At 37.4% G+C, this 14,454-nt stretch overlaps 4 protein-coding genes across 5 annotated transcripts; 1 reads left to right on the top strand and 3 right to left on the bottom strand.

The window, feature by feature from the left end:
• Positions 1–1,702: 1,702 nt before the first annotated feature.
• MKK6 (MAP kinase kinase 6) lies at positions 1,703–4,662 on the bottom strand. Of its 2 annotated transcripts, none has more exons than XM_008244249.3 (8): positions 4,438–4,662; positions 3,953–4,037; positions 3,247–3,387; positions 2,880–3,104; positions 2,590–2,772; positions 2,170–2,393; positions 2,037–2,082; positions 1,703–1,950 (listed from the first exon to the last, which is right to left on the bottom strand). In XM_008244249.3, exons 1-8 carry the CDS (start codon positions 4,515–4,517, stop codon positions 1,858–1,860), a joined length of 1,077 nt encoding a protein of 358 aa, XP_008242471.1. In that variant the 5' UTR covers positions 4,518–4,662; the 3' UTR covers positions 1,703–1,857. The 2 variants fall into 2 exon arrangements, with proteins under 2 accessions (XP_008242471.1, XP_008242472.1); XM_008244250.2 differs by having other exon boundaries at positions 3,247–3,381; positions 4,438–4,658.
• Positions 4,663–5,888: 1,226 nt separating this feature from the next.
• LOC103340801 (O-Glycosyl hydrolases family 17 protein) lies at positions 5,889–9,948 on the top strand. The gene is made up of 4 exons (XM_008244247.2): positions 5,889–6,419; positions 7,532–8,806; positions 9,281–9,311; positions 9,406–9,948. The coding sequence occupies exons 1-4, from the start codon at positions 6,365–6,367 to the stop codon at positions 9,536–9,538; spliced, it is 1,494 nt and encodes a 497-aa protein (XP_008242469.2). The 5' UTR covers positions 5,889–6,364; the 3' UTR covers positions 9,539–9,948.
• A 564-nt stretch (positions 9,949–10,512) lies between these two features.
• LOC103340800 (profilin) lies at positions 10,513–11,736 on the bottom strand. Its single transcript, XM_008244246.3, has 4 exons — positions 11,460–11,736; positions 11,116–11,253; positions 10,841–10,983; positions 10,513–10,741 (listed from the first exon to the last, which is right to left on the bottom strand). The coding sequence occupies exons 1-3, from the start codon at positions 11,580–11,582 to the stop codon at positions 10,849–10,851; spliced, it is 396 nt and encodes a 131-aa protein (XP_008242468.1). The 5' UTR covers positions 11,583–11,736; the 3' UTR covers positions 10,513–10,741; positions 10,841–10,848.
• A 1,383-nt stretch (positions 11,737–13,119) lies between these two features.
• LOC103340799 (profilin-2) lies at positions 13,120–14,309 on the bottom strand. Its single transcript, XM_008244245.3, has 3 exons — positions 13,968–14,309; positions 13,707–13,844; positions 13,120–13,513 (listed from the first exon to the last, which is right to left on the bottom strand). Exons 1-3 carry the CDS (start codon positions 14,094–14,096, stop codon positions 13,379–13,381), a joined length of 402 nt encoding a protein of 133 aa, XP_008242467.1. The 5' UTR covers positions 14,097–14,309; the 3' UTR covers positions 13,120–13,378.
• Positions 14,310–14,454: the final 145 nt, after the last annotated feature.

Raw genomic sequence — 14,454 nt, forward strand, 5'->3', positions numbered from 1 at the left:
ACTTGGTGGTGTTGCGTTTATTAATGAGGAGATGGATAATACTGACTATTCTGTTATTTTTTATTTATTAATTATTAATTTAATTTTTTGGTGTAACGCTTTATCCCAGAATTTGTCATTATCACATCCTTAACATGTTTGAAGACATGGTCTAAATTTACTTGCTTTCCCATACGACTAGAAATGAGGATAAGGTCCAAGTTTGAAGACATCCATATCTGAGTCACTGCTCTCTCTCTCTCTCTCTCCACCCTTTATTCTGGGGTTGATTTGAAACTGAGGTCACCATCTTAGGCAACTTTGCCTCATAAAGCCATGACAGATTTGCCTATTAACATGTTTCAAGGCATCAAGATTTAAATTTTATATAATAAAATATGAAAAAGAACAATAAAGGGTTTCAAAGGCATCGGCCAGCAAAAGTTTTTATCTTTTTTTTTTCAAGAGGGATTGGGAATATTTTCTACATTTAACAGAAACTTTACGATATGTTTTATTTTGCCTTCATTTTAATGGGGTACAGTCCAAAGAGTTCAAAAACTTCCCCTATTTTCACAGTTGAAATTTTACTACGAAAAAACTAGTGTCTTCTCTTTAGATGGGACAATCCTTGCCTGTAAAGCTTGTGGTTATGTTGCTTCCTTTGTTGTCCTTTGAACTTGAAATCCCTCTTAGGAAACTTCCCTGGTCATGTCATGCCTTGACAAAATTAAGAACAGTTGTAAAAAACTCACTATTGTAGTAGTTTGAAATAATTGCTCCTCCAAAAATAATTCTGGATTCAAGTATTAGATCCGTAGTGTATAAGCTTAATATATTATCGCTCATTTTAATAAAAAAAGGTCATTAAAAAAATAATAATAATAAGAACTGTTAACCTAACCATACGTGGAAAATTATTTTGGTCATGAAATCCTACCGACCATCATACAATATTATGTAATCCTCATATAATCAGCTCAATAGAAAAGGAAAAAAAGAATAAAAAAATTATAAGATTGGTTGGTTTAATATTATCCACCAATTTATTTTGTAGAGAGTTGGGGGTGGTAAGAAAGGGAATGAGGATAAGGATAAGAAGGAGGTTGACTAAGGAACAGCTCATGGAGTGGCATTTTGATGGGCACTCAAACTGTCTCCACATGCTGCTTGCTGCTACTATTACCATGTTGGCTGATTCTCGTAAATCTTATCCATGGAGATTGCCAAATCTGCTGGACCTTAAAACCTTGTATAAATTTAATGGTTTTGGTTTTGGATTTTAAAGCCCACAGAAACCTACCCTTGACGGCTTGACCCATCCCCATCCCCATCCCACCAGCTCTGTTGTCTTTTACTTATTCCTTCTTTTCTGCAACCTCATCCACATAACTTTTGCCACTACATTCTTATGCAAATTTATTTTTCTTTTAAATAGGGTGTTTAAATATAAAAAATAGAAAACAAATGCCAGTGCTGTGACATCATCTTAGTATGGTGGACATAAGTTTGTCACCTTTTGTTCATCAAACTACAAGCTTGTCCATGAATCTTGAACAAAATCATGGGATAGCATGATATTGTCAAGACATCTGAATTTGTTTTGGAATTGGGATTTTAAAATCAATAACCATACAGCTGTAGGAATGCGTTCACATTATCCAGCCAGCACTATGTTTCTTCATCACTATGCATAAATTGTGACCAAGAGGAACACAAAAAGTAGTAACTTAACAAGAAACCTCATTATGTAGAAACAAATTTTGTGAACGAACTGCTTTAGTTACCACAAGAGAATTTATGTAATGTTTGATCAAAACTGAACACTGATACATATGAGTAAAACATTGTATCCTCAGGATTACACTGCAGGACAAATTATCTAGGAAAATTTACAGGAGGTTCTAAGCTACCAACCAGGATCCCAAGATCAATGTCTTTGTCTTCGAACTTTTTGATGAAGGGGTGACCCTGAAAGAATAAAGAGAATTTTCCATCAAATTTATGGCTGGATCTAAAACATCCAAAAAAGAAAAGAAAGTCATCAGCATACTAACCAAAAGGTCTAAAGATGAAGATCTGTCTTGAGGGTTCTTCTGTATGCTGCAAATGTAATGGGAAATATAAACAATCACATTCATGTGAATTAGATATGTAAAAGGTGAAGAATGCATGTAAATATCTGATTACCAGGCAGACACGAAAGAACAAAACTCGGGGGAGAACTGATCCGATGGAGCAGAAGGTGGTGGACTTTCCACAATTGCCTCCAAAAGTTCATAAAAGCTTGGCCAGCTTTGCTGATCTTCAGATTGCATGTAAGGAAACCTTCCAATAGCACACTCAAGTACCACCAAGCCTAAACTCCAAATATCACTGCTATAGTCATAAGTACTACCACTGATCCTCTCCGGCTGAAATACAAAGTAATGTCATAGTTTCATGAATAATACTCTACATTTTACAAGTAGAGTATGCTAAGCTTGAAGATAAAGTCAGTAGATTTGAGCTCGAGAGCAAAAGAGGAAAAGAGGGGAAAAGGACCAGAATTCAAATTTTTTAATTTTGGATAATTCCTTGTGAAAATGGAGGGCACAGATCTTTACTTACCGACATGTAATTGTAAGTACCAACAAATGTGTCCCTTTGACCCATAGAGCTAGCAAGCGAAGCACTCACACCAAAATCAGTAATCTTGACCTCCCCTTCATGGTTTACTAGCAGATTGGATGGTTTTATGTCTCTATGTATTACATGCCTTTCATTATGCAAGTAGACAAGACCTTGTAATACCTGATGCAAAAGTACAGATCTTTAGCTAAGGGTATAAGGAACTTCTTCAAACTTTCCCAAGTGATTTTATACTGAAATTTAATTAAAAGGGGATAAAGTTTACATACCTGTTTACAAACGACTGCAAGATATGGTTCAAGAATTGTTTTAACTTGTCTGATCACATCTGCAAGAGACCCACGATCCATATATTCTAACACAAGAGAAATGGCCCCATTGTGATAAAATGAGTGGTGACAAACCACAACGTGTGGACATTGTGCTGCTTGGTTTATTTTTAGCTCCTGCACAATCTGCTTACGAATTTCCTCTTGTATGTTCATCTGGATCACCTGTAAAACATAACAAAAAAGAAATCCTAGTAATACACTTATCTAACTCCATGAAGTAAGAGCAGCCATATACTAGCTATACCAGATAAAGGCAAGTACAAAAAGGGTAAAAGAGCAGTTGTTTTTTTGCTAGTGGACTGACCTTCAAGGCAAATAAATTTCCGACCCATTTATGACGAACAAGTTGTACTACACCACCACTTCCCTTACCAATGACTTTAATTGTTTCAAGGTCTTCCAATGAAATTTCGAAATTGAGCTCCTTACTGTCAGAAGTCTGATCCTTACCAAAAAGGCAATAAATTATATTGAGTCTATATACAATATAGTAAACAAGGAAAATATATATATACCATGAAAACATTAACAGGGACATTTCTCTGCAGACAAAAACCAATATGCATCAGAATACAAGTACGCCAAGCAAGTGTTCATGGAAGCATGGAAAAACACACACAAACATAAGAAGTCAGGCCCACTTTGATTCTTATGAGTTGGATAGACATATCTCTGACAGGTTTTAATTGAAATCAAAATCTCCACCCAAGAACACTAAAAGTCAAATGATGATGTTGAAATAACTTGGAATTCAAATCAACTCTTTTCCTTGGTCTGCCTAAAAATTTCACGGGTGATGCTTCTGCAGTGGGAAGCTTAACAAAATTAAGCCTAATTTCCAGGTGGAAGCGGCTAAGGTCTCCGAATTCCATCACTCCTAACTAACTCATTTGGGAGAAACATATCAGATGGCAATTGACAATGGAACTCTTCAACATCAATGTAAGATGAAAAAAATGGATATCGCGTCACTGCAGCCAATTCTTCTCTAGTAATTAAATTAAACTTACTTGGGCCTCCTTTTCTTCAGAGATAAGCCGCAACCCTTTCTGGTTTAGACGCAGATCGCCGTCATGAAATGTACCACTTGCAGTCCTGAAATTCAAGAAAATATAGCATGTTAAAGACGGGAAATTTTCATAGCAACCCAAAAAAGGACTTTCCACTCAAAGAGGATAATATTAGGAAGCTAATTAATAGTATTAGGTAATCAAATTTATCCAATTATGAATTTTCCATATAAACCCAGAAACTAAATTATAAGTACTATAATTTGGTAATGAAAGATCTAACGTGCAAAACCATCTGCAATTTCTTTCTTCATTGAAAAGCCGCTTTCTTTGCAATTCCCTCCATTCTCTCAGGCTCTCAGAACCCAAACAGATCACAAGTACATACGCTATCAAGAATCTAATCAAGAATGGGAATTTAAGACCAGCAAGATGAAAGCGGAAATCTTTACATACAGGAAAGAGAGAGAGATGCAGTTACTCACAAGAAAGACTTGATGTTGGCTTCTTGAGCTGGAACAGAGAGTTCGAGTTGCTTCAAATTCAATGGTGTCTTCGTCTTCATCTTTGTCCTATTGGATTTTCAACTGGTCGCTAGGGTTTCAAGCAGAGAGAGGGGGACAAAGATTTGTTTTTTCGGTTTTATGGAGGTGGGTTTGACTGACAGAAAGTAGAAGAGTAGAATTCAAAAGATGGAGACCGCGAAAATTATATTAAAACTTTATTTTCTTTGTGGTTTTCTTTCCCTTCCCTTGTAAAATAATGTCAAAATACAATAGAGGCGTGTCGTCAGGTAACCCATTTTGAAGGAACTAGTTGTGCTACGGTTTGTCGTCCACGCGATTTAGCAAGAGATACATAATTAATGTGAGCGAATTTGGTTTTGAGCACATTTTTTTTTACTTACACCCTATGAATCCCCCAAACCAAGAAGCAAAATACATCCTAATAATCCACAATCAAGATTTAGCTGGTAAGATAAGATTTTGGTTCTTAAATATTGCTTTATATAGTACAATAATAGTAGATAATGTGTCTTCGGCCTAACTCGGTAAACAATAATATGGGAACTATACGTATGCACTGCCCTTCTAGGTCTAATTGAGGGCTACTAGACCTCTCTGTTTCTTGTTCTGCTTTGAGGAAGGTTCAACGGAATGGGCTTGCGGAGAGATGTTAAATGTGCCATATAAGGCTTGTTGTAGGCCCATGAATTATTAGGTCATGATCTGTACACAGCAGGGTTGCAAGTTGAATTGGAAATTCTGATTAAGGTGAATCCCAATCAATTCCAACATCCAAAAGTTCTTAAATATGAAAATTATGAAGAAAAAAAATTGGAATAGGAATGTATCTTAAGATTTCAAAAATTCCGAATTCCGAAAAATACTGGGGTTTCAAACTTAGACTACACATGATGACTAATTTCATGTTGAACTACACATGATTTATTGACCAAATAGGCATAGACATAGATGATTTTTTTAGTTTTTTCGTATGATTTTTAAAATTTTGACCCAATTTTAATATTTCAAATTGTTGGACATGTTTAAAGTAATTTAAACTATATTCCAAAATTCTGAAAATTTCAAGTTTTCCGAATCAGAATGAATGTTTAAATTCCGAATTTTTTAATTGGAATTGGAATCCCTGATTTGGTTTCTATCCGTCCGAAAATCAGCCATGGTTCATAATTCCCTATTGTTATTATTAAAAGAAAGTAGCTTGAAAATCTTACACTAGATAGATACATAGCTTGTACTAGAGGTTAAATTCACGTAGATTTACCTTTACATTTTCACTTCATATACTCAAAAGTAGGGCAGAGCAGAGCAGACCGAAACCCATAAAGTAAGAGACAGAGAGATGTGCAGCTGCAGTATGTTTGATTATTTTAATGAATATTTAACCCAAGCCCAAGCCAGCAGCCCTTGGTAATTTGGTATGGAACCGTCTATATGGCGTGTAGTTGAGCGCTAAGCTAAGCCAACAGTAGATTTGATGGGTAGGGGAACAGAAGTTCCAGAAGCAATCAGACATGCAAAGGTTCCGGAACCGAGGCCTTTGAATAAACTAGATTTTATAAACAGCTGCTCAAGTCCGGTCCTTGCGCTGACAAAATTCCTGTGATGCTGACACAAGCACTTATATTCTGAAAAGCCTTTTGCGAGCAGCTCTAGCTAATCGAGCTATACAAGGCTTATACAAATACAAATACAAATACGAGGCTTAAGTGCTTTCACTCTCGAGCTCTGAGCAAAACACACAGATTGAGAAGGGCTTTTTGGAAAGTGAAAAAGAAGGAGCCGTTACTATTTACAAGGAGAAGAACGTTGAGCATTTACTTATAGCGAGGCTCACAGAGGGTTCAAGGAGAAGAAAGAAGCTGATTGAGAAAAGAAAGAGAGAGCAATGGCAAGTGGGTTCAGGCTAATCTTTGCCACTTCACTTCTGCTCGCACTTTTGGGTTTGTTTCTCTTTCTGGTTTCCTCTGCTTCTTCTTCTTTATTTCTGTCTTTTCGTTTTTCTTTCTTTCTTTCTTTCTGTCTAATGTGCAATGGGGTTCAATGTTGATGGTGTTTCAAGTGTTTGAGCTGAAATTTCTCTGTACTCGAAGTGATTTTTCTCGTTTGCCTTATTTGGATCTTTGTTTTCATAAAGTAATCTTCTTTGGTTATCAATGGCGACTAGACTTTTTAGACAATCCACACACACATACATAAAAGAAACAAGAAAATGTCGGTGTGTTTTCTTTCAAGTTACCACTTTTGCCCCATTATTGGCCATTTGGACTTTTGGAGTGGAGTGTTGTGATCCTTGAAGAACTTTTGGAGTTTGAAATCATTCAAATTTGTATACTTTCAGCTTGCTTATTAACTCCAAGGTTCACATTTTTTTATATATTCATTAAGTATTTATCCTGATAGCCTAATATGCTTATTTGGAACCATACCTAACGCCTATATCGCTCCTAAAGGGGCAATGCTAAATTAATGATTTTCTATTCCAGTTGCTTTGCGTTTGTATTTTTCTCCAGTGGGGTGGTGGACAGCTGGAATGCAATAATTCAGTTTGGGGACCCTATCTGGTTTGGTTGTAAACAACTTGAAATGTGGACAACAAAAGTGTAATTTGCTACCTTCATAAGGTGCACAAGTATTTGTTTACTGTGTTTTGGTACCTCTACAAGCTCAAGTTATTGAGCATTTGAAAGGGTTCATTGGTGATGCAGTGTGCCTGCTATTTTTGTAATCACAGTAGAACTTGGCTTTAATTCTTGAGAGGAAGCCATGATTCTTGAAAGCCTTATACAATGTAGTATCTTTTGAAATTATTTAAGTGGCTATATTCTATGAAGGGAATTGGTATTATGAATGGTCATAGTCAATGCAGTATCTGTTTGGCTGTAAGACCTGTGGTCCAGTTGGTGTTTGCATATTTTAGTTAATCCTGCCCAATCTTTTTATTCTTTCTTTTCTTTGTTTCAGCTGGCCAGCCTGCTGGCAGGCCATCAGTTTAGGTATCTCTTCCAAGTTTAATGAATGCTCATTTGTTTGAATATTGTGATCTTTGTTACAGATCTTTGCAGAGGAAGTACCATTGGAATTTGCTATGGAAGAAATGCTGATGATCTTCCTACACCGGACAAAGCGGCGCAGCTTGTGCAGCTTCATAACATTAAATATGTTAGGATTTACGACTCTAACATACAGGTCCTCAAGGCCTTTGGAAACACTGGCGTTGAACTTATGATTGGGGTCCCAAATTCAGACTTGTTGGCAATTTCCCAATACCAATCCAATGCAGACACCTGGCTTAAGAACAGCATCCTGCCTTACTACCCAGCTACGAAGATCACATACATAACTGTTGGAGCTGAAGTTACTGAGAGCTCCAGTAATTTCTCTGCACAAGTAGTGCCTGCCATGAGAAATGTCCTCACAGCCTTAAAAAAGGTTGGTCTGTCTAAGAAGATTAAAGTATCAACTACACATTCTCTTGGTGTTCTGTCCCGATCATTCCCTCCCTCTGCAGGGGCTTTTAATAGCAGCCATGCATCGTTTCTGAAACCCCTGTTGGAATTTCTTGCCGAAAATCAGTCACCCTTCATGGTTGATATTTATCCATACTATGCTTACAGAGATTCCCCATCCAATGTCACTCTAGACTATGCCTTATTTGAGTCATCCTCAGATGTTATTGATCCAAACACAGGTTTGCTATACACCAACATGCTCGATGCACAGATTGATGCTATATATTACGCGCTGATGGCTCTGAATTTCAAAACAATTAAGATCATGGTCACTGAGACAGGCTGGCCTTCGAAAGGATCGCCTAAAGAGACAGCTGCAACTCCTGATAATGCCCAAACTTACAATACCAATCTGATTCGCCATGTCATTAATGATACCGGTACTCCTGCAAAGCCCGGAGAGAGGCTGGATATATATATCTTTTCTTTGTTCAATGAAAATAGGAAGCCTGGGTTGGACTCGGAGAGGAACTGGGGGTTATTTTATCCAGACCAGACAAGCGTCTACAACCTGGATTTCACTGGAAAAGGTTCTGCGGATGTGATTACACAGGCCAATGTTACCAGTTCGAATGTGACGACGTGGTGCATTGCTTCAAGTAAGGCTTCTGAACTTGACTTGCAGAATGCCTTGGACTGGGCTTGTGGTCCTGGGAATGTAGACTGTACCGCTATTCAGCCTAGCCAACCTTGCTTTGAGCCAGATAATACAGTGGCGCATGCATCTTTTGCGTTCAACAATTATTACCAGCAAAATGGGGCTACTGATGTTGCTTGCAGTTTCGGAGGGACAGGGATTAAAGTCGATAAGAACCCAAGTACGTATTCACGGATCCAACTCCTGCTTTTAAACTGCATTTCTTTACTTCGTATGTCTGTTCTCTTTTCATGTATGCATGAAACGATTTTTTTCATATATGGTGCATGATCAAGTAATTATTTTAGCTGACCATCTTTTACTTGGGGATAAACAAGCATTCCTTAAAACAGAGTGAAGCAGTAGACTAAGTGGCTGGCAAGGTGTATTTGATGTGTATATGTCTGGCTGGAAAGCTAGTTTCTCATTTAACTGCCCTTCCAACTTGCTATCTGGTTCTCCTTATGCATGACATACTTGGTTAAGTAATGTTGCTATGTGATACTCTTATTTTGACGGGCAGATTTCATCGAAGTGTGAAATGCATATACAAACCTAAATTATATATCTTGCAGTTATCTTTACAAGTTTCTGAAGTATTCTTGAGAATCTGATGAGAGGTCTTCGCAAAACTAATCTTATTTCACTCGTGCAGGCTATGACAACTGCATCTATATGACTGCTGGGTAAGTTTTATATATGCGACATCCCTACAATTTCTGTTTGCCAATGTTGCATTCCATGTTGACCAAGTTTTCTTGTTTTGCAATTCTCATGCAGGAGCAACAAAACTGTGGCAAGTAATACAACAGCAATATCTTCTACTTCATCCATCGCCACAATGAACAGAGTTCCAACTTGGATGTTTAGTTGCCTTCTAGGGACTTTCATGTTAGTTCTTTCCAAAAGTTGACCATGTCTGAGAAACTTGGATGTTAAAAGCAGTATATATTTTGCCATGGAGACCAGATATTGGTGATTCTTGTATTTCGGTGATTAGGCTATTGCAGGGGTTGGTGTTGGCTTTTGAAACTTTTTCCCTCATTTTCAAGAGGAAGAATGTAATTGCTGAATATCAATCAGCTCCCCAATTTTTGTATGATAGTGCTATATCTTCTGAAGATGGGATGACATGAGTTATATGTTTTTAGCACATGCAGAGGCTTGAGTTAGAAACTAAAGAGTTTGCAGCTTCCGATGGTTGAACTTCACACCTTAATTGGGGATGAGGAATCAGTTTATTTGGGAAATAATATCTGTAATGTAGGTTTCAAATGTAAAACTTTGAAGTGCAAGCATGATGAACTAGTCTGTTGATTATGAGCGGCAGGGTCTTTACCACCTTTCCCTTCTATTTTTTACACATGCAAAGGCTTGAGTTAGAAACTAAAGAGTTTGCAGCTTCTGATGGTTGAACTTCACACCTCAATTGGAAAGGAGGAATAAGTGTATTTGTGAGATAAAATCTGTAATGTAGGTTTTAAATGTAAAACTTTGAAGTGCAAGCATGATGAACTAGTCTGTCGATTATGAGCAGCGGGGCCTTTACCTCTTTTCCCTTTCTATTTTGATAGATCTAATTAACCATGCAAACACCTTTAAGACAATACCAAAGTTGTAATTTCAGCAACCAAACAACACCTACCGTCTCCCCAGCCGATGCCAACCATCATCAAAGCCAATATTACCTCAATCATCTCCAAAAAATCATGCCATGAAAATTTGAACTTTTAATTTTTGCAGATTTGAGCCATTTGATACTCACATGGCTTCAAGTTCCCCTGAATCCAAGGGTGCCGCACAAGCATCATATACCTTTATTCAAGGTAGAATGTAAAATTAGGTATCATCTATTGTACACCAGAGAAAACATCCAAAGAAAAGCCATGATAAAAATAAGGCATATCTATAAATTCATGCAAATCAATTTGCCACATTCATTTACTGAAATCCTGTGGACAAGTACCTCACTTGAAAATCATACAATACAATACAATTCATCAAAGGAGTACAAAGACAGTAAGACAAAGACCATAATCAACATTTCTCAAGCACCAAATTTTGTTTCCACAAGTGGTTCCAATCCCACCACTAGTAATACATGTAGTTGTTTTCACTGCAACCAAACATTTCCAGCAGCAGGATCAGAGTCAGAGTGAGAAGAAGCAAACTTTAACAGAAACCAGGAACATCCCCTAAATAAAAGAAGACATACCAAGGTCTCTAGAGACCCTGCTCAACCAGATAATCACCAAGCCTTTCAACAATCATGTTGCATTGGCCAGGAGTCATTGGCTCATCATAAATGCCAATCAGCAAAGCAAGAGTGCTCTTCTTGACAGTAACACCACCTGGTCCCTGAAATTGAAATGACCCAAAATCAGATCAGAAACCATGAAAACAAAAAAATCAAAATGCATAAGCATCAATGATGTGCATAGAGGTTGTGAGCAGTATAAAGAATGAATGTGATTAACTTAGTAAAGGTACCTTCTTTCCTCTAATGACAGCTCCTGGCTCTCCTTGAATGACCATGTACTTTGTGCCTCCAAGATACAACCCAGTTGGAGCAAGTGAACCAGGTTCATTGAAGTCATTCAGAATGCCAGTCACTTCTTCAGGCTTCAACTATACAGGTCAAGCAATAAACATAACACTAATCAATCAAAGCAGTATATAAATGAAAAACATGGTATCCAAAAATGAGATTAGACAAACCCAAATCGATTTGATTCAGTCAATCAAACTTTGACTTACCCACCAAGATCAAAGCTTTAAGCAAGATGGTATGCACAAAACATTGATGTGTTCTGACAAAAAGGAAAAAATGGAACCTGAGGGAAAGTGGCGCTCTGGGCCCACACGCTGCCGTCGTGGCCGATGATGGCGGCGGCAGAGAGGTGGTTGCCTTCAATTTCGCACATCAGATGGTCGTCTACGTACGTTTGCCACGACATCTTTGTTGTTGTTGCTGATTTTGAGGTTTTTTTGTTCTTGGGTTTCTGTTTGTTGTGGGATTTTGTGTTATCGGAGTTTTGGGTGTCTAAGAAGGAAAGATCAGCTTTTGTTCAGCCTCTAGTCTTCTATACTGAACAGCAGCGTTGAAACAACGCACGAATGTAGGGTGAGTCTATTTAAAATCAAAAAAATTCCCCATTTTCCCACACCTTTTTACTTTTAATTCGAATTTTGACCAATAAAGCAAATAACTTTGTTTTAATTAACTGTGAATTCACGACGGGTGCAGTGATATAGTCCGATGACTTTTTTTCTAATAAAATTTGAAATATTTTGAAAACTAACCATGTTTGTATAAAAATGAATATGTTCCTACTTTCTCTATGATTTTGTGAAAAAATATATCATCTGTAATTGAAAGTCTTAATCTTCTTACAAATTATAAAGGCAAGAATCCTCTAATGTGGGATGGAAGATGCAGGATTAATGCAAATAGCATTTTTGCACAGAGGAAATATGCCAGGCAATTTGAATCCCAATTGGCATAAGAATATGCTGATTTGCTTCCAAATCCTCAATTGATTTCTGATTTAATATTCAAATTTTAGTTCTTTATTTATAGAAATGATTTCTTATTACACAATAATGATATGTAATATAAACTTTTGATAAAGTGGAATCTTGTTGAGTTAAACGGATCATCAATGTTAACAATTTAAAAAGAGAATCTCTATTCTAGTCACATTTGTTTCTTTTTTGTAATTGTAATGAATGGTCGAGTTAGAAGATCTAACTGTCTCAAAATAAAAAGTTCGACGGTCCAATTGAAACTCGAGAGTAAATTCAAGGACCTCTGAAGTTAAAAACCAATGGAAAAATAAAATAGTTGGACTTTTGGTTTGCTCATCATTTCTTATATTAAGCCTATTAATTAACTTAGATTTTCTGTCCCATCACTTTCCAAAAGAAGAATTATTAATATTATTATTGACTAGATATTCCCCTATGATATGTGATGTGAGGACAGTAACTTGTCATATCTGAGGTCCTCTTGTTTGTTTATACAAAAATCATATCCTCCATGAGGATTCAATTTGCCCCACCAATAAAACAAAATGATGACAAATATTCTCTTGCCAGCAAAACTAGTATTTATTGAGGGATGTAAATTCAGAGTCTCAAATGGCAAAGCAAACTGTCTAATATACCAAAACAGTTCCCATCCTCTTCAAACATGAGACACAAAAACTGGAGGATCTTTTCTTTGAAAAAACCCACTGGTTGCCAACTAGCAATGGGGCATGAAAGTGCATCAATGAGATGGCCAAAGGACAAAAGGGAAACAGTTCTTAGATTAGATGCTTCCTCAGTCTTCTCTGTATGAAACTTGTTATTTTTATTCATTATTGTACCAAGAATGTAAAGCAAATCTTCAGAAAATTTAAATAAAAAATCACAACCAGCTAGTCAAATATGAGCTGGCAAGCTTTTGCCAGGCAAAGATTCTTTTAGGTATGCTCCAATGGAATATATAACTTAGAAGAGGAAAAAACTACACACAAGGGATACAAATATTATCATGAAATATCAAGTTTTATGCAATTCAAGCAACCAAACAACTGCTTTTAGTCCTTCTCAGATGGTTATTGTCTGCAACAACTTCAACTTCACCACCAATTTTAAGTGGCTTTTTGGATGAAGGAGATGCAAACTGGGAACCAAAACCCCAAAAAAGAAAAAAAGAAAAGCAACAAAAATCCAAAATTGAAATACTAGGGTCATGATAGATATAAGCCTACAGGCCCTGGTCAATGAGGTAATCCCCCAACCTCTCAACAACCATGTTGCACTGCCCTGGAGTCACAGGTTCTTCATAGAGTCCAAATACTAGAGCTTGTCCAGTTTTCTTTATAGTGATACCTCCAGAGCCCTACAAAAATCAATAACAGAGAACATGTTTTGATTAAACCCTGTGCAAAATAACTTCAACCCAATAGATTATGAGCTTAGATAAGTTAAAGCAATAGAGAAAGCGCTTCAGTTAAGGGATCCCTCCGTATATGTATAAATGAACTGATTGATCATAGGGTTAATTATATGGAGACATATGAGAATGATGGTACCTTCTTTCCACGGATGACAGCGCCAGGCTCTCCCTGGATTACCATGTACTTTGTGCCCCCAAGGTGCAACCCGGTTGGAGCAAGATGACCCGGTTCTTCGAAATCCTTGTTGATCCCAGTCATCTCCTCTGGCTTAAACTGCAATGGAGATGTTAATATAATGAACCCAAATTGAATGCTTAAGAGATCAATTACAAAGCAGCATGCAATGCAGCTACGTCTAAGTTTTTATCACCAAATAGTACAAGATGAAGATAGGACCTGGGGGAAGGAAGCGCTCTTGGCCCAGACACTGCCATCGAGACCGATAATGGCAGCCGCAGAGAGATGCTGGCCTTGGCCGTCAATGTCACACATCAAGTGGTCATCCACGTAGGTCTGCCACGACATTTTGTGTTTTCTCTGTTATTGTGAGCAGAGTGTGTGTCTTTTGTTTTGCGTGTGTTGGTGACTTTTATTGTGTTGTTGCACAGGCTATATGAAGCGTATAGCTTTGGGAGGATATTATATGGTTGGGGAGGGAAGTGAGAGGCTCTTTTTTTCCTCTTTGTTTGTTTGGCGGAGTTATTGGTATTGTGGGTTTGGTCACTCCATTGTGGCAAGTTTGACAAAAGAAAATTATAAATAGGAAGAGGAGAGAAATGTGAGGAGAGCCTTGACAGAGAAAAAGGGAGGCTGGGAAAGGTGGATCTCATCTGATGGCTCACCCCCGTCTCTCTCTCTCTCTCTCTCTCTCTCTTTCATATTT

The sequence above is a fragment of the Prunus mume genome, linkage group LG8 (assembly GCF_029339155.1).
Source record: "Prunus mume cultivar Tortuosa linkage group LG8, ASM2933915v1, whole genome shotgun sequence".
Lineage (NCBI taxonomy): Eukaryota > Viridiplantae > Streptophyta > Magnoliopsida > Rosales > Rosaceae > Prunus > Prunus mume.